The 21,762-nt window shown below is 45.6% G+C and overlaps 1 protein-coding gene across 1 annotated transcript in view; it reads right to left on the bottom strand.

The window, feature by feature from the left end:
* Positions 1-21,762, bottom strand: part of fkbp16 (FKBP prolyl isomerase 16) — a 64,833-nt gene that overhangs the window by 13,123 nt on the left and 29,948 nt on the right. Inside the window, exons 3-4 of the mRNA XM_085968829.1 lie at positions 20,941-21,113; positions 12,714-12,791 (exon numbers count right to left, since the gene is read on the bottom strand). Of these exons, the coding sequence (XP_085824955.1) occupies positions 12,714-12,791; positions 20,941-21,113 (251 nt within the window). The remainder of the gene's footprint in view (positions 1-12,713; positions 12,792-20,940; positions 21,114-21,762) is intronic.

Genomic DNA, 21,762 nt, shown 5'->3' with positions numbered 1-21,762 from the left:
GAACGAAGCCGCAGCGAAAGGAACGGCGGAAATGCAGCTAAAGGCAGCGGCACTCAGGGTGCAGCAAATTACTTCGGGTACAACGAAATGCTATCGTTGTGGGAAGACAACACACGACCAGAACCAATGCTGGTTTAAAAACCAGGAATGTAGGAAATGTGGCAAGCTCGGTCACATAGCTAAGGTATGCCGGTCAGGAAAGAAGACAAACAATAATGAGTCACCACAAAAGAGGTACAGGAAGGTACATGAGGTGACTAGGAAGAATCCGGAAGAACAGAATTCGGACTCACACTCCAACTGCAAGGAACTGGATAGTCTGAGAATTCACAATGTGAGTAATGAAGCTGACCGACAAGCTATCTGGGTCACACTACAGATTGCAAAAGTCCAAGTGAAAATGGAAGTGGACACCGGATCGGCGTTGACGGTCATGAATAAGCATGATTATAAAAAGTTATTCAAGCATATTCCCCTACGGGATACGGAACTAGTATTGAAGACATACACGGGGCACAAAGTATACCCCATCGGAAAGATAGAAGTCAAGGTGAGATACAAGGACAAAGAGCACCAAAGGATGGATCTGTATGTGTTGCCTGAGGGAGGTCCACCTTCTGGGACGGGAGTGGATCAGGAAAATAAAGATAGACTGGCATTCACTAAACACCATGACGGTAGATTCCGGAAAGGTAGATGTCAAACCTGAACGGTTGTCCAGAATATTAGACGAAGCTAAAGAGGTATTCCAGCAAGGACTGGGAACACTGTGAGGAATTAAAGCAAAGGTTAAGATTGCAGAACATGCAAGCCCAAAATTTTTCAAAGCCAGATCGGTACCTTACGCGATACGACCTGCTGTGGAGGCAGAACTGGAAGAACTTGAACGATCAGGGGTACTGTCAAAAGTGGACTGGAGTGAGTGGGCCACGCCCATTGTTCCCGTCATGAAGTCTTCACCAAGTAACAAGCCAGGGGGACCGGGGAAGGTCCGCATCTGCGGAGACTTCAAGATCACAGTGAATCCGGTGCTTCACATGGTACAATACCCGCTCCCGCGGATTGAAGATATCTTTGCTTCATTGGCTGGAGGGAAACACTTCACCAAGATAGACCTGGCACAGGCATACTTACAAATGGAAGTCAAGGAAGAGTCGCGTCAGTACCTCACCATCAACACACACAGAGGCTTGTATCGTTATAATAGACTGGTTTTTGGGGTAGCTTCGGCTCCAGCAATTTGGCAGAGGGCCATGGAGCAGGTATTACAAGGAATTCCAAGCACGCAGTGTTACTTAGATGATATCCTGATTACGGGAGAGGACGAGGAAGAACACCTCACAAATTTGAAACTGGTGCTCACTAGGTTGAAGGAATATGGCCTTCGAGTTAATCGCAAGAAATGTGAGTTCTTCCAAAAACGGATCTCGTACTGCGGTCATGTCATTGACCGAGAGGGGCTGCACAAGTCACCTGACAAGATAGAAGCTGTCGTGAAGGCCCCCGCTCCGGAAAACGTATCACAGTTAAGATCATTCTTGGGGTTGATTAATTATTATCACAAGTTTCTGCCGAATCTATCCACGGTGCTGCATCCGCTGAATGCTCTGTTGCGGAAAGAAGTACCATGGAAGTGGAGTGAGGAATGTAAAAAGGCCTTTCGCAGAAGCAAGGCGTTGATTACCTCTGAAGAAGTGTTGGCTCATTTCAACCCAACGTTACCTCTTCGTCTAGCTTGTGATGCTTCCCCCTATGGAATTGGAGCAGTACTTTCACACAAGTTACCAAATGGCTCGGAAAGGCCAGTGGCATTCGCGTCCCGATCATTGACCTCCGTGGAGCGAAATTATGCTCAAATAGATAGGGAGGCCCTCAGCCTTGTGTGGGGCGTAAAGAAATTCAATCATTACCTGCAGGGCAAGAAGTTCACATTACTGACAGACCACCAGCCGTTGGTGTCCATATTCAACCCTAACAAGGCCGTTTCCACCATGACAGCGCAAAGGTTACAGAGGTGGTCCGTGTTACTTGGGGCACACCAATATGACATCGAATACAAAAGGTCCAAACAGCATGGAAATGCTGATGGGTTATCGCGCTTGCCATTGCCGATAGTAGAAGAAGCGACTACAGTGGACCCGGGAGAGCTGTTCCACTCATCCATAGTGGAATGTCTACCAGTAACAAATTCGATGATCGAAAACGAAACCAGAAATGACCCGACTCTCTCACGAGTCTATGATTTAACGGTGGAGGGATGGCCAGCACAGGGCGAACCAACGCTGCCAGCATTTTCGCAGAGAAAAGAACAGCTGTCAGTGTGTCGAGGAACCCTGATGTGTGGATCTAGAGTGGTGATTCCACCCAAACTTCAACAGAAGGTGTTAAAGGAGCTGCACGAGGGACATCTGGGTGGAGTGAAAATGAAGAACCTAGCAAGAGCGTTCGTGTGGTGGCCAGGCATTGATGGGGACATCGAAGAAATCACTAAGAGCTGTCTAGGATGCCAGAAGGTCCAAAACGCGCCACCACAGGCTCCTCTGCATCCATGGGAGTGGCCCTCATCTCCTTGGCAAAGGGTACACATCGACTTTGCTGGTCCATTTATGGACTCAATGTTTCTAATAGCGGTGGATGCACACTCCAAGTGGCCGGAGGTAATAAAGATGTCCACCACCACCACGGAAAAAACCATCACAGTGTTAAGGACCATGTTTGCTAGGAATGGGCTGCCGGAACAGATCTGTTCTGTTAATGGACCGCAATTTGTGTCCGAAGAATTCAAGAAATTCTTAAAGAGCAATGGGGCTAAGCACTACACGTCAGCCCCATACCATCCCGCCTCCAATGGATTGGCTGAAAGGTTTGTCCAGACCTTCAAGAAGGCCATAAAGGCCATGGGTAATGAAGCCATTAACTTACAACATAAGGTGGATAGCTTCTTGTTGGCGTACAGGAATGCAACACATGCGGTCACAAATCAAACTCCCGCCATGATGTTTTTTAATAGACGACTAAGATGCCGGCTGGATTTGCTTAAGCCAAACGTCAGAAGGGACGTAGAGAACCGGCAATTCCAGGGCATGAATGAAAGGCCAACTAGATCTTTTCAGATAGGTCAACAAGTTTTGGCCCGGGACTACCGTACCGAGAAATGGCAGCCTGGAACTATTGGAAAAAGGCTAGGGCCGTTGATGTATACGGTGGACATTGGGGACAGTATAATAAGGTGCCATGTTGACCAGATCATAGGGTCAGCCACAAATGGCCAACCTACTCCACCACCTTACACGGTTAATGTTGAGACAGAGATACCCAGAACACCTACCTCCGATCTGGTAATACTGGAATCAGATGAACCTGACACTGTCCTTCAAGCCGAATCGACCTTGCCAGAAGCACCTGCTACCCCGCCGGGAGTTACGACACCACCGAGGCGTTATCCGGACAGAGTCCGGAAACCTCCAGAGAGACTGAATCTGTGAACTGTCTGGCATAAAGTTGTATATATGTTATAATGTATGTTTAATGGGGAATCAGTATGTTGTAAGCTAAAAAGGGAGGATTGTAGTGTATGTACCAGTCTACCTTTAAGAGAATTATTGTATGTAACCGTCCACCTTTAAGAGAACTACTTTAGGTGTTGCACTACTTTGTTGGCTTCTGTATACTGTAATACCGACGGTGACCACACCGGTATATAAGTGCTGTGTCAGGAGTTATTGGGCAGATTCGCCCCGACCTTCGAATAGTAAAGTCCTGTTTTAAGTTACTCTTGGAGTCTGTGTATTAATTAACTAAACAACCCACAGACTTTACAAAGGTCTGATGTGGAGTCTGTTCCATCTGTATTGGTTACCAGGTTCGGTCTCTACGAAGTAGGATCTTGGAGTATCAGCTTTTCCAATGACCTTGGCTGGATTCCAGGTTTTCAACACCAGGTCTTGCACATGCACTGATTGCCCATTCAGCAATTCTGGTAGCGTCTTTGCATGTTTGTCGTAATGTTTGCTTCCTACGACTTGTGTTTCTGCCAGCTTCTGTCTGAAGTCCTCCTGGTCCTGGGGAGGATGTATTTTTGCGGGTAGGGTAGTCTTAAACTTCCTCCCATTCAGCAATTCCGCAGGTGATTTCATGTCTGCTTTCAGTGGTGTTGATCTGAGTGATAGGAGGGCAAGGTCTTGGTCTTCCCCCATCTCACTACTTTTGATGAGAGTTCTCTTGACAGTCTGGATCTGTCTTTCGATGAACCCGTGTCCCCTTGGGAAATGTGGGGATGAGGTTACTATTTTGAACCCATACTTTTCTGCCAGAGCTCTGAATTCACTCGATGTGAACTGGGTTCCATTGTCACAGATTACCTTTTCCGGGATTCCTTGTTCAGCAAACAAGCTCTTTGCAATCCTGGTGGTAGTTGTGGCTCTCAGATCTTTCATCCTTCTCACAAAAGGAAACTTGGAATAGTAATCTGTCACTATGAGATACCATTCTTGATTGCACATGAAGAGATCTGCCCCAACAGTGTGCCATGGTCTTGACGGTATTTCACTAGGTATCATCTCCTCTTTATGTTGTGCATTTCTGTATTTCTGGCATATACCACCTGCAGAAACCATCTGTTCGATATTTTTGTACATGCCTATCCAGTATACAGCTGATCTGGCTCTCAGCTTGCATTTCTCCATTCCCATGTGGCCTTCATGTATTAGATGGAGAAGTTGTGTCTGCATCGTCTTTGGCACGATGATCCTCGATCCAGCAAGGAGAATACCATCTTCTACTGCAATATCGTCTTTAATCGTCCAGTATTGACGAATTGTCGCCTGTACCTGCTGGATTCTCTCCGGCCACCCCTGTATCACTTGTTGTGTGAGTAGTTGCAATTCCTCATCTTTGCTAGTCTCATCTCTGATTTGACTGAGCTTTGTAGGGGTAACACTCACTAGGTGGTGGATTTTTACTGTTAAACCCTCCACCTCGTGTTTCTCATATGGTGACAATCGAGACAACGCATCTGCTAGCACCATTTCCTTTCCTAGCTTATATTTAAGCGTGAAGTCATAGCTTTGGAGCCTTAAAAGTAGTCTTTGCAGTCTTGTAGGTGCTTTGCACAGATTCTTCTTATAGATCTGTTCTAGTGGACGATGGTCACTCTCTATTGTAAATCGCCTGCCATATAGGTATGTATGGAATTTCTCACATCCGTACACTACTGCTAATAGTTCTCTTTCTATGTTGGCGTATCTCGTCTCGGCTGACATCAAGGCCTTTGATGCGAAAGCTATTGGCTTTCCTTCCTGCACCAGAGCTGCCCCTAGTCCTCTGGTAGAAGCGTCTACTTGCAGAGTGACTGGTTTTCTTCTGTCATAATATGACAGACTTGTTTCTTTGCACAACAATTCTTTAAGTTGTTTGAAATTCCTTTCATGTGATTCAGACCACTGGTATTCAGCGTCTTCTTTCATTAGCTCTCTGAGATTTGTTGTATGTTCCGACATGTTTGGGATGAAAGAACTCATGTATTGGACCAAGCCGAGGTAACTCCTCAGCTCTTTCTTGTCTTTGGGTGGTTTCATTTCAGCAATCGCCGCAATCTTCTCAGGACTTGGCTTGACTCCCTCTGTTGTGTAAATCATACCGAAGAATTGGCATTCCTTGACTTTAACTATGCACTTATTCAATTCAATTTTATTTGTCATATATGCAGCAGACGTGTGTACTGCACAATGAAATGTTGATTTTTACAAGTCCTCCCAGGTCACCTGACGAAGGAGCAGCGCTCCAAAAGCTTGTGATTTCAAATAAAGCTGTTGGACTATAACCTGGTGTTGTGCGACTTCTCACATTTGTCCACCCCAGTCCAACACCGGCATCTCCACATCATGGTTACGTTCTTATGACTGGAATAAATCTCTTCTGTTATTAAACAAAATCTATTAGTAGCAATGTTTACTGTTGAGGACATGATGATTGGGTAGCAGACAGTATTATTTGGTAATATGAGTTTCTTGCTTCTAACTAACTTCTGACAATGCAACATCTACATACTGTACAAACTCTCTGGTTTTCACCGAGATATGTAGAATTCCAGTTTTAAAAATCTCCAGCAGAGGGCAGCCTTAACTAATAATTCTTGCCAGAAGTCTCTGGATATCAGAGGTACCCCAATCGCTGATGTTAAGTGGTGTACAAGAAGAATGTTTTATGAGTGTTTCCTTCACATTCTAGCTGCTCCAAGTTGGCTTCTGTGAACCTAAGTGTGGCCGTTTCAATTTCCACCTCTTCCCACCACCCCCCCCCCCCACCTATTTTCCTCTCCTTTAAGAACTAGATCACCCACCCCTAATGGTAGGCAGCTGTGGCTCAGTGGGTAGCATGCTCGCCCCTCCGTCAGAAGGTCGTGGGTTCGAGTTCCACCACAGAGACCAGACTGGCACCTGTGTCATTCAGATGAGACGTTAAACTGAGGCCCTCTCAAGTAGACATAAAAGATCCCACGCCACACTATTTCCAAGAAGAGCAAGGGAGATCTCCCCAGCGTGCTGGCCAATATTTATCCCGCCACCAACATCACGAAAAACAAATTATCTGGTTGTTGTCACATTGCTGTTTGTGGGATCTTGCTGTGCGCAGATTGGCTGCTGTGTTTCCTACATTACAAGAGTGACTACACTTCAAAAAGTACTTCATTGGCTGTAACACAAGGGGCATCAAGGGGTATGGGGAGAGAGTGGGAATATGGCTTTGAGATAGAGGATCAGCCATGATCATATTGAATGGCGGAGCAGGCTCGAAGGGCTGAATGGCTTACTCCTGCTCCTATTTTTCTATGTTTCTATGTAAGCGCTTTGGGACGTCCTGAGGCTGTGAAAGGCGCTGTATAATTTCTTTCTTATTCCCCAGTTCAACCTACTCCCAGTAGCACTCCATAGCCACTTACGGAAACTTTCATAACACAACTGTTTATAGCAATCCACTTCAGGACTGTAGCTCATGACCTGGATGTCTAATTGCAGTTAAACGTGGTACAAACATGTTGCTACGAAAAGCTCTTTGAAAAAAAAACATAGTAAAGATGTGACTATCTCACTTCATTTTTTATTATCCTGTGTTCTAATACATACACGATTCACTGCCAAAAATAACTTGGTAATACTGCAAGACATCATCTCACAGTCCGAACACTACTTGAGGTCCAATGTGACAGAGAGGTTTTACACAGCCAGTCAATGGTGGGCTTACTGAAAGCGCAGCCACCCCCTGTTGCCATAGCCGCAGAGACACAGACTTGCAAAGGTTAAAAAGAAGCAAAATTTCTAATCACACATTCATAATAAAGAATAGTTAGCTTTGGCGAAAACCTCAGCCTTGGAATTCTGATAGTTGACGTCCGTTCAAATATGACTCCCGTGGTTTATGAGGCTATTTAAGCCCAGAGTCGATTGCTGTCTTTTATAATTCACAGAATGTTATTCACTATCCGTCGTCCTCTGGATATTATGTAACTTTAAGAGACAGGCAACCCGATGTTTGAAATTCCAGTGTTGTTTACAGAATTTATTTTTCTTTAAGATAATCCTCCGGGGGTTGGGAGGGGGTTGGTGGTGATGGTGGTTTCTGGCTCTATTTCCTGTCCCTCTTTTCCGTGAACTTTCATCACTACATTTCAGGCATTTTTCATGTGCAGATAATTAATTGTCATTTTCGGCCAAAAACGCACACTATTTGCAAGAGGCAATGTGCAAATATCTTTTTTTAATTATTCATTCTTGGGATGTGGGCGTCGCTGGCAAGGCCGGCATTTATTGCCCATCCCTGGTTGCCATCGAGAAGGTGGTTCTTGAACCGCTGCAGTCTGTGTGGTGAAGGTGCTCCCACAGTGCTGTTAGGGATGGAGTTCCAGCGACAACGAAGGAACGGCCGATATACTTCCAAGTCAGGATGGTGTGTGACTTGGAGGGGAACCTAGAGGTGGTGGTGTTCCCATGCACCTGCAGGGTTCTGCTCTAGCCAACTGGGTTGCATCAAGACTTTCCCTGTAGTCAAGTGTAAAGACAGGTGGTGACAACACTCTGCATAGTGCAGGATTGTAGACTCTGGTGATGTTTCACTGCAGCTTCGATTTAAGGTAGTAGGCCACAGGAAAAGGCAACCAATTTGCTGCTTTTAAGGTGACAGTGATAGAGGAGAGGAGGCACAGAACAGCAGAAAACAAATTCAACAGGATGTTCCCAAGCGCCTGCTGCCCTTGTCCTTCTAGGTGGAAGAGGTTGCGGGTTTGGGAGATGCTGTCGGAGAAGCCTTGGCGAGTTGCTGCAGTGCATCTTGTAGATAGTACACACTGCAGCCACGGTACGCCGGTGGTGGAGGGAGTGAATGTTTAAGGTGGTGGATGGGCTGCTGATCAAGCGGGCTGCTTTGTTCTGGATGGTGTCGAGATTCTTGAGTGTTGCTGCAGCTGCACTCATCCAGGCAAGTGGAAAATATTCCATCACACTTCTGACTTGTGCCTTGTAGATGGTGGAAGGGCTTTGGGAAGTCAGGAGGTGGCTTTGTCAGGGGGCGATCATGTCTAACCAATTTGATTGAATTTTTCGAGGGGGTGACTAGGTGTGTGGATGAGGGTAGTGCAGTTGACGTAGTCTACATGGACTTCAGTAAGGCTTTTGACAAAGTCCCGCATGGGAGACTGGTCAAAAAGGTAAGAGCCCATGGGATCCAGGAAAATTTGTCACATTGGATCCAAAATTGCCTTAGTGGCAGGAGGCAGAGGGTGATGGTCGAAGGTTGTTTTTGTGACTGGAAGCCTGTGTCCAGTGGTGTACCGCAGGGTGCTGGGTCCCTTGCTCACGGAAGTGCCGGTTTCGTGCATGCACTGCGCATGCACGGGAAACCGGAACTTCCGTTCCCTTAAAGGAAGGGGTTCAGAGGTCGAACGTGTATGCCTGAGCGGCAGCGCGTGCGCCTGGAACTTACATTTCTTTTGCAGGTTTCTCCGGGAGGGTAAGTCTCCAGGAGTAACACATGTAAAAAGCAGGCGCAAGACCTGCTTTTAACAAGGTAAGTGGTGAATTAATTAAAATTAAAACATTTTTTCCACAGGTTTATTATTTTTAAATACTTTAAAGAAAGGTAAGTTTATTTTTAGCCCCGTTAGAAAATGTAATTAATTTTTTCAAAAATTTAAATTATTGTAAAAATAATTATTTTATGTAATTTATAGTTATTTTAAAAACGTGATTTAAAAAAAAATTTATTTGAAGTTTTAGTGATGTTTTGGGGCTTATAGTATTTATAGTTTTGACAGCTCTTCCTGTCAATTTTATGAATGGGCATTTCCCTGCTACCATTGGCTCTCTGTGGCCCACGTGATCCCAGGGGACGCATCGAACTAACTGCGCCCCTGGGATACACAAACACTGCGCGCCGGCAGTTGGAGGAGGCCCAGGATCGGAATCTCACGCGGGCCCACAGCTCAACGGCCGGCGCGCTAGGTAAGTGCAGGTCGGAGGCTTGCACCTGTGGGAAGCCTCCGACCCGAATTTCTGGGCCATTGTGTATTCCCTTGCCTTGTTAGTCCTCCCAAAACGCATCACCTCACACTTTTCAGGGTTAAATTCCATTTGCCACTGTTCTGCCCATCTGACCAACCCGTCTATATTGTCCTGTAGCCTAAGGCTTCCCTTCTCGCTATTTACCACTCCACCAATTTTTGTGTCATCTGCGAACTTACTGATCATACCTCCTACATTCATATCTAAATCATTAATGTACACTACTTCGCTCTCCTAATTTCTTTTTTAAGTACCCCCCTGCACTTTCTATAGTCCTCTAGGGCTTCCATTGTTTTTAGTCCTTTGTATCTGCCAAAAGCCTCCCTTTTTTTCCTAATCCATTCTTGTATATCCCTTGACATCCAGGGTTCCCTGGACTTGTTGGTCCCACCCTTGACCTTTATGGGAACATGTTGGTGCTGTACTCTCTCTATTTCCTTTCTGAATGACTCCCACTGTTTTCATGTGAATTTTCCTACAAGTAGCTGATCCCAGTCCACTTTGGCCAGATCCTGCCTTATCATATTAAACTCAGCCTTCCCCCAATTTAGAACCTTTATTTACGGTCCATCTTTGTCCTTTTCCATGACTACCGAATTATGGTCACTGTCACCAAAATGCTCTCCTACTGACACTTCTACCACTTGCCCGGCTACATTCCCTAGAACTAGGTCCAGTACCGCCCCCTCTCTTGAATGACTTTCTACATGCTGGCTCAAAAAGCTCTCCTGGGTGCACTTTAAGAATTCTGCACCCTCTAAGCCTTTCACACTCTGACTATCCCAGTTAATATTGGGGAAGTTGAAATCCCCTACTATTATTGCCCTATTATTTCTACACTTCTCTGAGATTTGCCTACATATCTGTTCCTCTATCTCCCCCTGACTGTTTGGGGGCCTATAGTACACTCCCAGCAAAGTGCTTGCCTCCTTTTTGTTTTTAAGTTCTACCCATATGGCCTCATTAGAGGAACCTGCTAAGATATCATCCCTCCTTACTGCAGTAATTGACTCCTTGATTAATATTGTGGCACCCCCTCCTCTTTTACACCCCCCTCTGTCTCACCTGAAGATTCTATACCCTGGAATATTGAGCTGCCAGTCCTGCCCCTCCCTCAACCATGTCTCTGTGATAGCAACAATATCATACTGCCATGTGTTCATCAACACCTTCAATTCATCTGCCTTACTTGTAAGACTCCTTGCATTAAAATAAATGCCATCCAGCCTTGCCATACTCCCTTGTGCAGTTACATATTTGCTCTGCCTTCCAGACTGACTTGTTTTTTCCTCTATATTTGGCTGTGCATCACCCCCTACTATAGCTCCACTCCGTATCCCCTCCCCCTGCCAAGTTAGTTGAAACTCCCCCCAACAGCATTAGCAAACCTCCCCGCAAGGATTTTAGTCCCGTTCTGGTTCAGGTGCAACCCTTCCGACTTGTACAGGTCCCACCTTCCCCAGATGCAGACCCAGTGATCCAGGAAACTAAAGCCCTCCCTCCTGCACCAACTCTTTAGCCACGCATTAATCTGCTCTATCCTCCTATTCCTATACTTACTAGCACGTGGCACTGGGAGTAATCCAGAGATTACAACTTTTGAGGTCCTGCTTTTTAATCTGCTACCTAGCTTCCTAAATTCTTGTTGCAGGACCTCATCCCTCTTTCTACCCAAGTCGTTGGTACCAATGTGAACCATGACCTCTGACTGTTCGCCCTCCCCCTTCAGAATGCCCTGCAGCCGTTCAGTGACATCCTTGACCCTGACACCAGGGAGGCAACATATCATCCTGGAGTCACGTCTGCAGACGCAGAAATGCCTGTCTGCACATCTCACTATTGTATCAGTGATGGGGAATTTATCAGTGATGGGGAGTGTATCAGTGTTGGGGAGTGTATCAGTGATGGGGAGTGTATCAGTGATGGGGAATTTATCAGTGATGGGGAGTGTATCAGTGTTGGGGAGTGTATCAGTGATGGGGAGTGTATCAGTGTTGGGGAGTGTATCAGTGATGGGGAGTGTATCAGTGTTGGGGAGTGTATCAGTGTTGGGGAGTGTATCAGTGATGGGGAGTTTATCAGTGTTGGGGAGTGTATCAGTGATGGGGAGTGTATCAGTGATGGGGAGTGTATAAGTGGTGACAGAAATCAGGTGGGGTGTAGAATGGGCGTTTGACCAGAATCTGCCCCATTCCTGCTGGAGGGGTCAGGCTAAAATGGGGGATCTGTTGAGTTTGGTCTGAACTCAGTGCCTGAACCAGACTGGAGAGCACAGCAGGCCTGTTGCCAGACAGTCTGCAGACACAACACAATAAACCAAAGACGTTATTGCCAGAGAATGAATAAAACAGTAAAACAGTTCTGAAGAGACTTGCACAATATATGAGAAGTCTGGTAAATGCCTGTCTGGTAATAACTGCTCTATTACAATATTTTCAACAATGATCCAATATGAATGTAGACTAATAGATTAATGTTTCATGCCTGTTTTTTTTAGCTCTGCTTGTTCCAAGGTGCATTTGTAGCAACAAGTCTCAGGGTATATTAAAGTGCTCAGTAATTCGACCTGTGGATAATCTTGAAGTCTCTCAGATGACTGCTTGTACATTAAGTACAGCCAAACCAAGTAATGCTCTCTGTTTAAGAGCGCTGGGGGTGTATTGCACCGAAACAGGAACAATACAGCACTTTTAGTTTGTTCATAGATTGCTTTAAGTCTGTACCATTCTGCTTTTCCATGAGCTGTAGTTGCAGATCCTGTATATAGGAATAAAAGGTGTCGCCTGCAAGCTACAAAGAACATTCAATACTCAAAGGGTTACAAAAGTTCACAATCCAGTGCAGATTTCTTTCAGCAATGTTTTGGTACAGATTAGATACTTGAGCCAAGATAGTCAAATGATTTTTATTAGTTACTTCAGACGCAAGAGGATTTGGTTCAATGGCTAGCAAAGCAGCATCATTACCCAGAGTACAGGGAGCTTTGACGTAATTAAATCTGATTGTGCAAATACACTTTCTCAATCCCTGCTCAGCACCTTCTGTTTGTATTAGAACTGTACCCTGAAATATGCCATCTGTAATCCTCTTTGAAGGCACATACTAATTTCCTTATGTATACGTGCAAAGGTTAAATTGAGGTTTAAAGCATTTATTTACCTTTGTGCTGGGTTCAAGTTTCAACGCTCTCTTGAGTGTCTCCATAGCTTCCGCATAGTCACCCTGTTCCGATAACAACTGCAGCACAATTCAAAAACAGAATGAATCATTTTGAGGAGCCAAAACTAAATCGGACTGTTTTTGTTATTTTTTTGTGATGGGTAGACTTACAGAATAGTTTGACTGTTTAAATGCGTGTGGAAATTTAATTTAAAAAAATCATTTATAATGGCTTCAAGGGACTTTTAGTGCCACAATGCTATACAACTCAAGATTGATTATAATCCTGGGTGAGCTAAAGGTCATTGACTATTCCAGTCAGTTTGTGTTTCTCTCCGGTTGGCTGCTTGTGTGTTGAGTGCAACCAGTTCAAACTGTGAAGCAAATCACCGCAATCCTCTTTTCTCCTCACCACCACCCACCCCACAGCTTCACATTGTTGTGATTATTTATGCTTAATATAGGAAGTGCTTAAGTTAAAGGGGGGCAGAGTGCCGGGACCTGATGAGAAATATTCAAGCTTCCTGAGGGAAATGGGAGAAGCAACAGCGGAGTCCTGAGAAATGATATCACAGGGTGTTATTGAGTGAGGATGTGTGCTGGCGAGTGGACAATGCAATGCCCATATTCAAAAAGAGAGGCAACGCTAACCCAGGGAATTATAAGCCTGGGCTATAAGTGGTAGGAAACATTTTGAAATCTTTAATTAAAGATGAATTTACTCAATATCTAGGTAAAGAGAAAATCATTAGAAGCAGTCAACACAGACTACAGAAAGGCAGATCGCGCTTGACTAAGCTAATGGAGTTCTTTGAGGTGACAGTTATGGTGGACAGGGGAATTGCAGTGGATGTGGTGTACATGGATTTTCGGAAAGCCTTAACAAGGTACCACACAGGGTTCTGCTCTAGCACTGCTGCTGTTCACTGGTTTTTTTATTCGTTCATGGGATGTGGGCATCGCTGGCAAGGCCAGCATTTATTGCCCATCCCTAATTGCCCTCGAGAAGGTGGTGGTGAGCTGCTTTCTTGAACCGCTACAGTCTGTGTGGTGAAGGTACTCCCACAGTGCTGTTAGGGAGGGAGTTCCAGGATTTTGACCCAGCAACGATGAAGGAGCAGTGATGTACTTCTAAGTCAGCATGGTGTGTGACTTGGAGGTGGTAGTGTTCCCATGCGCCTGCTGCCCTTGTCCTTCTAGGTGGAAAAGGTCGTAGGTTTGGGAGGTGCTGCCAAAAAAGCCTTGGCGAGTTGCTGCAGTGCATCTTGTAGATGGTACACACTGCAGCCACGGTATGCCGGTGGAGGAGGGAGTGAATTTTTAAGGTGGTGAATGGGGTGCCAATTAAGCGAGCTGCTTTGTCCTGGATGGTGTTGAGCTTCTTGAATGTTGTTGGAGCTGCACTCATCCAGGCAAGTGGAGAGTATTCCATCACACTCCTTACTTGTGCCTTGTAGATGGTGGAAAGGCTTTGGGGAGTCAGGAGGTGAGACACTCGCCGCAGAATACCTAGCCTCTGACTTGCTCTTGTTGCCACAGTATTTATGTGGCTGGTCCAATTAAGTTTCTGGTCAATGGTGACCCCCCAGAATGTTGATGGTGGGGGGATTCGGCGATGGTAATGCCGTTGAATGTCAAGGGGAGGTGGTTAGACTCTCACTTGTTGGTGATTGTCATTGCCTGGCACTTGTGTGGCGCGATTGTTACCTGCCACTTATCAGCCGAAGCCTGAATGTCGTCCAGGTCTTGTTGCATGCAGACATGGACTGCTTCATTATCTGAGGAGTTGTGAATGGCGCTGAACACTGTGCAGTCATCAGCAAACATCCCCATTTCTGACCTTATGTTGGAGGGAAGGTCATTGATGAAACAGCTGAAGATGGTTGGGCCTAGGACATTGCCCTGAGGAACTCCTGCAGTGATGCCCTGGGGCTGTGACGATTGACCTTCAATCACCACAACCATCTTCCTTTGTGCTAGGTATGACTCCAGCCAGTGGAGCGTTTCCCCCCCCCGATTCCCACTGACTTCAGTTTTACTAGGGCTCCTTGATGCCACACTCGGTCAAATACTGCCTTGATGTCAAGGGCAGTCACTCTCACCTCACCTCTGGAATTCAGCTCCTTTGTCCATGTTTGGACCAAGGCTGTAATGAGGTCAGGAGCTGAGTGGTCTTGGCGGAATCCAAACTGGGCATCAGTGAGCAGGTTAATGGTGAGTAAGTGCTGCTTGATAGCACTATCGATGACACCTTCCATCACTTTGTTGATGATTGCGAGTAGACTGATGGGGCAGTAATTGGCCGGATTGGATTTGTCCTGCTTTTTGTGGACAGGACATACCTGGGCAGTTTTCCACATTGTCAGATAGATGCCAGTGTTGTAGCTGCACTGGAACATCTTGGCTAGTGGCACGGCTAGTTCTGGAGCACAAGTCTTCAGCACGATAGCTGGGATGTTGTCAGGGCCCATAGCCTTTGCTGTATTCAGTGCGCTCAGCCGTTTCTTGATATCACGTGGAGTGAATCAAATTGGCTGAAGATTGGCTTCTGTGATGGTGGGGACCGCAGGAGTAGGCCGATATGGATCATCCACTCTGCACTTCTGGCTGAAGACGGTTGCAAATGCTTCAGCCTTGTCTTTTACACTCACGTGCTGGGCTCCACCATCATGGAGGATGGGGATATTCATAGAGCCTCCTCCTTCTGTTAGTTGTTTAATGGTTCACCACCATTCACGACTGGATGTGGCAGGACTGCAGAGCTTTGATCTGATCCGTTGATTGTGGGATCGCTTAGCCCTGTCTATAGCATGCTGCTTCCACTTTTTAGCATGCATTTAGTCCTGTGTTGCAGCTTCCCCAGGTTGGCACCTCATTTTTAGGTACGCCTGGTGCTGCTCCTGGTATGCTCTTCTACACTCCTTATTGAACCAGGGTTTGTTCCCTGGCTTGATGGTAATGGTAGGGTGAGGGATATGCCGGGCCATGAGGTTACAGATTGTGCTGGAATACAATTCTGCTGCTTCTGATGGCCCACAGCGCCTCATGGATGCCCAGTTTTGAGCTGCTAGATCTGTTCTGAATCTATCCCATTTAGCATGGTGGTAGTGCCACACAACACGATGGAGGGTGTCCTCAGAGTGAAGATGGGACTTCGTCTCCATAATGACTGTGTGGTGGTCACTGCTACCAATACTATCATGGACAGATGCATTTGAGACAGGTAGATTGGTGAGGACGAGGTCAAGCAGGTTTTTCCCCTCATGTTGGTTCTCTTGCCACCTGTCGCAAGCCCAGACTGGCAGTTATGTCCTTCAGGACTCGGTCAGTAGTGGTGCTACTGAGCCACTCTTGGTGATGGACATTTAAGTCCTCCACTCAGAGTACATTCTGTGCTCTTGTTACTCTCAGTGCTTCTTCCAAGTGGTGTTCAACATGGAGGAGTACTGATTCATCAGCTGAGGGAGGGCGGTAGGTGGTAATCAGCAGGAGGTTTCCTTGCCCATGCTTGACCTGAAGCCATGAGACTTTATGGGGTCCGGAGTCAATGTTGAGGACTCCCAGGGCCACTCCTTCCCGACTGTATACCACTGTACCACCACCCCTGGTGGGTCTGTCCTGCCGGGTGGGACAGAACATACCCAGGGATGGTGATGGAGGAGTTCGGGACATTGGCTGACAGGTATGATTCTGTGAGTATGACTATGTCAGGCTGTTGCTTGACTAGTCTGTGCGACAGCTCTCCCAATTTTGGTACAAGTCCCCAGATGTTGGTGAGGAGGACTTTGCAGGGTCGACTGGGCTGGGTGTGCCGTTGCCATGTCCGTAGCTGATGCTGAGGTCGATGCCGGGTGGTCCGTCCAGTTTGATTCTTATTATGGTTTCTCGTAGCAGTTGTGTACAACTGACTGGCTTGCTAGGCCATTTTGGAGGGCAGTTAAGAGTCAACCACATATAGGCCAGACCAGGTAAGGACGGCAGGTTTCCTTCCCTAAAGGACATTAGTGAACCAGATGTTTTTTTTACGACAATCCGATAGTTTCATGGTTAGCCATTACTGGTACTAGCTTTTTAATTCCAGATTTATTTAATTAATTGAATTTAAATTCCCCATCAGAAACTTATAATTACACAGTGGGTTGTGAGGCTATGGAACGCTCTGCCAGTGTTAGTGATTGAAGCAAAGACCATGTTAACTTTCAAGGATAAGTTAGATAGGTGCTCAAATGAAGGGGGATAAAGGGAAATGGGAACAGGGCGGACACATTCGACAATGGAGACAGTGCGGAGAAGAACTACGAGGCTGATCGCTAATGTTGGAGGCCTGAGTTGTAAGGAAACACTGGAATAACATAGGCTTTTCAGTCCTGAAAGGCAGCACCTCAGATGTGATCTTATGGTAAAAAACTTACAGTTATATTTTAAATTAATAATAGAATTTGATAGGGTGGATAAAGAGAACCTATTTCCTCTGGCGAGGAGATCCAGAACAAACTCTTAAAATTTGAGCCAGTTGTCAAGAAGGCGGCTCACCACCACCTTCTCACGGGCACTCAGGGATGGGCAATAAATGCTGGCCTTGCCAGCGACGCCCACATCCCGTGAATGAATGTTAAAAAAAAGTCATGGATGATGTTATTGTGTGTTGTGCTTAGTGGGCCTCCAACGCCCCTTCAAACCATTTTACAGGGCCTATGGCGCCCTTTTAATATCAGACCGTTATGAATGCAAATCTGTAAATTATTAAAGAACTGTCAACTCAGTTAGCGCAGAACCAGAAGAGCATCTGTTTTTGATTAACACAGAAGAAAAGTAACTCATCAAAAACAAATCAATTTGTCAGAGTGCTCGTATAAGTCAGAGATAAGAAACCGAGATTGAAGGATAAACAGCTCAATAAGCTGCAATCTGCCTCCCAACCATATGTCATTTTAAACTGACGTACACTGGCAGCACATCCACATGGCAACTAGGCTCCCAGCAACAGAGAATTATGAATGGTTAATATGTAGGCTAATGTGCACTTTATAGAGCACGAGCATCTGTCCTATCCAATTTAAGTTTGTACACAGGGTATATTATATTGACCCAGTTGTATTGTGCAAGGATTTCAGAGAAATGTGTCGGAGGTACCTGTTAGAATCCAATATTCTTTAACGTGCGCTCTGGGAGGGGACAGAGAGCTCCTTATATTTGGGGTAAGTGTGCTCTTTAGTGCACACCTGGTATTTAGGTGCAGCAAGACGCTTGACTATTGATCCTGGATAACATTGTGCTTGGTAACCTCACCAACCCCAAACAAACTTCTTATTATCATTCAATTTTAAGCGTTCCATGCTTAAAGCTGAGAGGGTTTTGCACCTTTGGACTGCAAATTGTACAACAGGAGAAAGAAAGGTAAACAACTTACACGCTTTCTCGTATTCAAATAAAATTAGGAATACACTATGCAGACGTGGAATGCTGTTAAATTGGGAATTTTTTTTTCCATTAGGAAGTAAGGAAATTTAGCATCTGTCCCACTTCTTTCCCTTCATAACCATTTTGAGATGGGGAGAGGGGCTGGGGAGTTTTGCAGTGCTGACCAATGTAATGAGATATTCCAGCGCGAGTTATGAGCCCATATTGTCCGGCTGGGAAACAAACCAAAATAAAAAAAGATTCATTGAATTGTTTTCCAATTGCGACAGCCCCTTTAAAAAAAGACTGGCAAACATCCTCCCGTCGTTCTTAACGTCTTGCAAAGGTGCTATCGTCAGCCCTAGAAATTTATAGTCCTGTCATTTGTAAAGGGCCAGATTTTTTGAAATGGGAGGGAGAATTGAAAACTCAAGCATAAAAGTTTCACGCAGCAACGTTGTCATTACCATAGCAATAATTTGATAACAATGTCTGCACACATTCAACGTGTGGCCAAACCAGGAAGCTCCAGGCTGGCTTGAAATTGGGCCTCGGGCCTCCTCTCAATATTCTGGGGGAGCCTCCACGGGCAGCTCGCTCTTTTTCGACGCAACAAGTTCAAAGGCCGCCTGCCTCCCTGGAGATGTGTTGGAGGGGGGAAGTGGGGGCTGGTGGATGGACAGAGGGAGGGGGGCCAATTCCTTTAAAAAAAAAAATGCCTTTCATTGCCGCACATTGCTTAAGCCGCAGCGGCCCGCTAAAGAATCCTGAGCAGGGCAGACCCGACGCCTGTCTGGCTAATCGCACCGCCAGCTTTTGTGAGGGGACCTAAAACAGGCATTAAGCCCGTTATTTACATGCGTAAGGGACCGAACGCCTGTTCGGGTGGCCGCCAGGGATGATCGTAAAATGGCCTAACCCAATACAGGAAACTTTGTGCTATCCGGCACCGACGGGACCGAGCTGCTGCCGTTCCCTCAAAACTGCCGGACACTCCAGAGTTAATGTTGAAAGATACGGAGATATGAATCAACAAACCCTGTTACTTAGCAACAGCCTCTAAACAGTCGGCAAGCGTCTCTGTAGCGTCTCTAGCTGAAGCTGTTGCTTAGCTACAGACCTTGCAGAGCTTGACTGTTCAAACAAAGCAAAGAAAAGAAACGAAAAGAATAAAAAACAGCTCCTGATTTTTGCCGGTGGCTCCAGCTTGCCGGACGGTTCGCCTCCGGATAACTCAAAGTTTCCTGTAGTTGGTTGGACTTTTTCAGCCTTCCTTGGAACGTAGGACGTTGGTGCCTGAAATTGGACCTCGTTACACCCGTAAAACGGCAGCAACAAAATCCAATTTCGACTCCACCTTCTTCCGGTTGGCTGCAGAGTGGCTCACACAAAAGGTCGTGTGCTAACGGGGTCAATGACTGATCCAATTGATCTGCCAACGTGACTGTCAAACCCCGACACCCTGGTGCTCCCAGCTCTGAGCTTCCAATCTCAGGCTGCAGTGTAGAGCCATCTAGGGCTCCAATTTACAGGGCTATGGGGAAAGTATTTATCTAGAGCCATGTAGAGCTCCATCTAGAGCCATCTTTTGTTTCTTAACTTGTCCCATTACCATCTCCTTTCGCCTTGCACCATCTCTTAATGTCTCTTAATCTCTCCTGCCATCCATCCTATCACAGACCTTCCCTTTTGTTCTTTCCACCCCTCCCTCCTTTCCCTGCCCCCGCACTTGCTTAAAAACCTGTTCCATCTCCAGCTTTTTCCAGGTCTGACGAAGGGTCATCGACCTGAAACGTTACCGCTGTTTCTCTCTCCACAGATGCTGCCTGACCGGCTGAGTATTTCCAGCATTTTCTGTTTTTATTTCAGATTTCCAGCATCCGTAGTATTTTGCTTTTGCAGTGCAAACTCCGTTTGGATCAGGAAGGGTGAAGTTTAGCAATACGCAGGAGAAAACAAAACATTTAAACGGTTAAAAAAAAAATTCCCACTCAGTTGTCCTTCCTGGGGATAGAGTTTGAAATTATTTTACAGGTAAAAGGAATCAACTAAACCTGTGTGGCATGATATTCTCCACCAGATGAATCCCCATTAGCTCAGAAGCGATTTTGGAGGCGGCCGAGTGACTGAAGCCTCCAAACCTGAAGTGAACCTAAGACGCTGTAAATTTTCTCAAACATAGATTCATAGAATGATACAACACAGAAGGAGGCCATTCGGCCTATCAGGCCTGTGTCGGCTCTTTGGTAGAGCTATCCAATTAATCGTACCCCACTCCTGCTCTTTCCCCATAGCCCTGTGAATTTTTTTCCTTCAAGTATTTCTCCAATTCTCTTTTGAAAGTTACTATTGAATCTGCTTCCACCACCCTTTCAGGCAGTGCATTCCAGATCACAACAACTCGCTGCGTAAAAACATGTTTTCTCATCTCGCCTCTGGTTCTTTTGCCAATCACCTTAAATCTGTGTCCTCTGGTTACCAACCCTTCTGCCACTGGAAACAGTTTCTCCTTATTTACTCTATCAAAACCATTCATGATTTTGAACACCTCTATCAAATCTCCTCTTAACATTCTCTGCTCGATTCATTCTTAACTCTTACTAAGGTCTTGAAGCTATACTGGGTGAATATTAATGTATGAACACGTAACGTGCTGGTAAGCGGTTCCTTTTTCCACCAGCCTAGCGGAGGGATGAATCTGTTTAAAATAAATGGGTTAACGTTTCTGTTAGATGAGGGGGACAAAAGAATTTTGTACAAACGGTAATATTTGCATAGTGCTTTCAAGCCCTGGGAGAATTCTGGATGTGGTTATGGAATACTCAACCTTTCCTTTCCTGAACAAAGCTTTCACATTGTTGGGGTCCAGTTGCAGCACAGCGTTACTGGAAGCAAGCACCTCTTCGTGGAGGTCCAACTTCAGCTGGGCAGCTGCCAAATTGTTGAGACATTTCAGCCCATCTTCCTGCAGTTCTTCTGCTTCCTGAGCACTGGGATTAACTGCAATTTGAAACCAGCACAAACATTAGAATGACCGCGATGTACTTTACAATTAGAACTAGTGCTGCATTGGAACGTACTCCGATCTATATGCACTTCTGATCTATAAAACCCTACTTCCTGTTGTCATGTTTCTGTCACACTTTTGTGTCAACTTTTCCCATTATAAATTTCAATGGTCACATTTATAATGGAAATTGCCTATGTAAACTTGTCACGCTGTAATCACACCCTTCTGCCAGAGGTGGCACTGTGGTGCCTCTGTTTGGCATCTCTCAGCTGCCCAGCCAGTACAGCAGTGAAACCAACTCTCTTTGTTTCCCAAATTGCTGTAAGTTTTGAATCTAAATAATAATATAAAATTGATGTATTGCATAAAAATAAGGACAGAAAGTACGACTTTAATATGGAGTCTGAATTACGTTTGTACGCCCTGTCCAATTCACTTGGCTTTGACAACCCATGTGCCACACCACTGAAGATCCTGTAAAAGGACTGAAACAGAAAATATTCATCACACTTAAAATGTCTTAAAAATATTTCTGCCAACTATTTTCATTGCAAAGATAACAACAACAACTGGTATTTATATAACACCTTTAAAGTAGAAAAACGTCCTAAGGCATTTCACAGAGGTGTTTAAAAAAAA

The sequence above is a fragment of the Somniosus microcephalus genome, chromosome 27, assembly GCF_052327205.1.
Source record: "Somniosus microcephalus isolate GS21.2 chromosome 27, FLI_Smic_1.0, whole genome shotgun sequence".
Lineage (NCBI taxonomy): Eukaryota > Metazoa > Chordata > Chondrichthyes > Squaliformes > Somniosidae > Somniosus > Somniosus microcephalus.
This window is presented reverse-complemented; position numbering and strand designations above follow the sequence as displayed.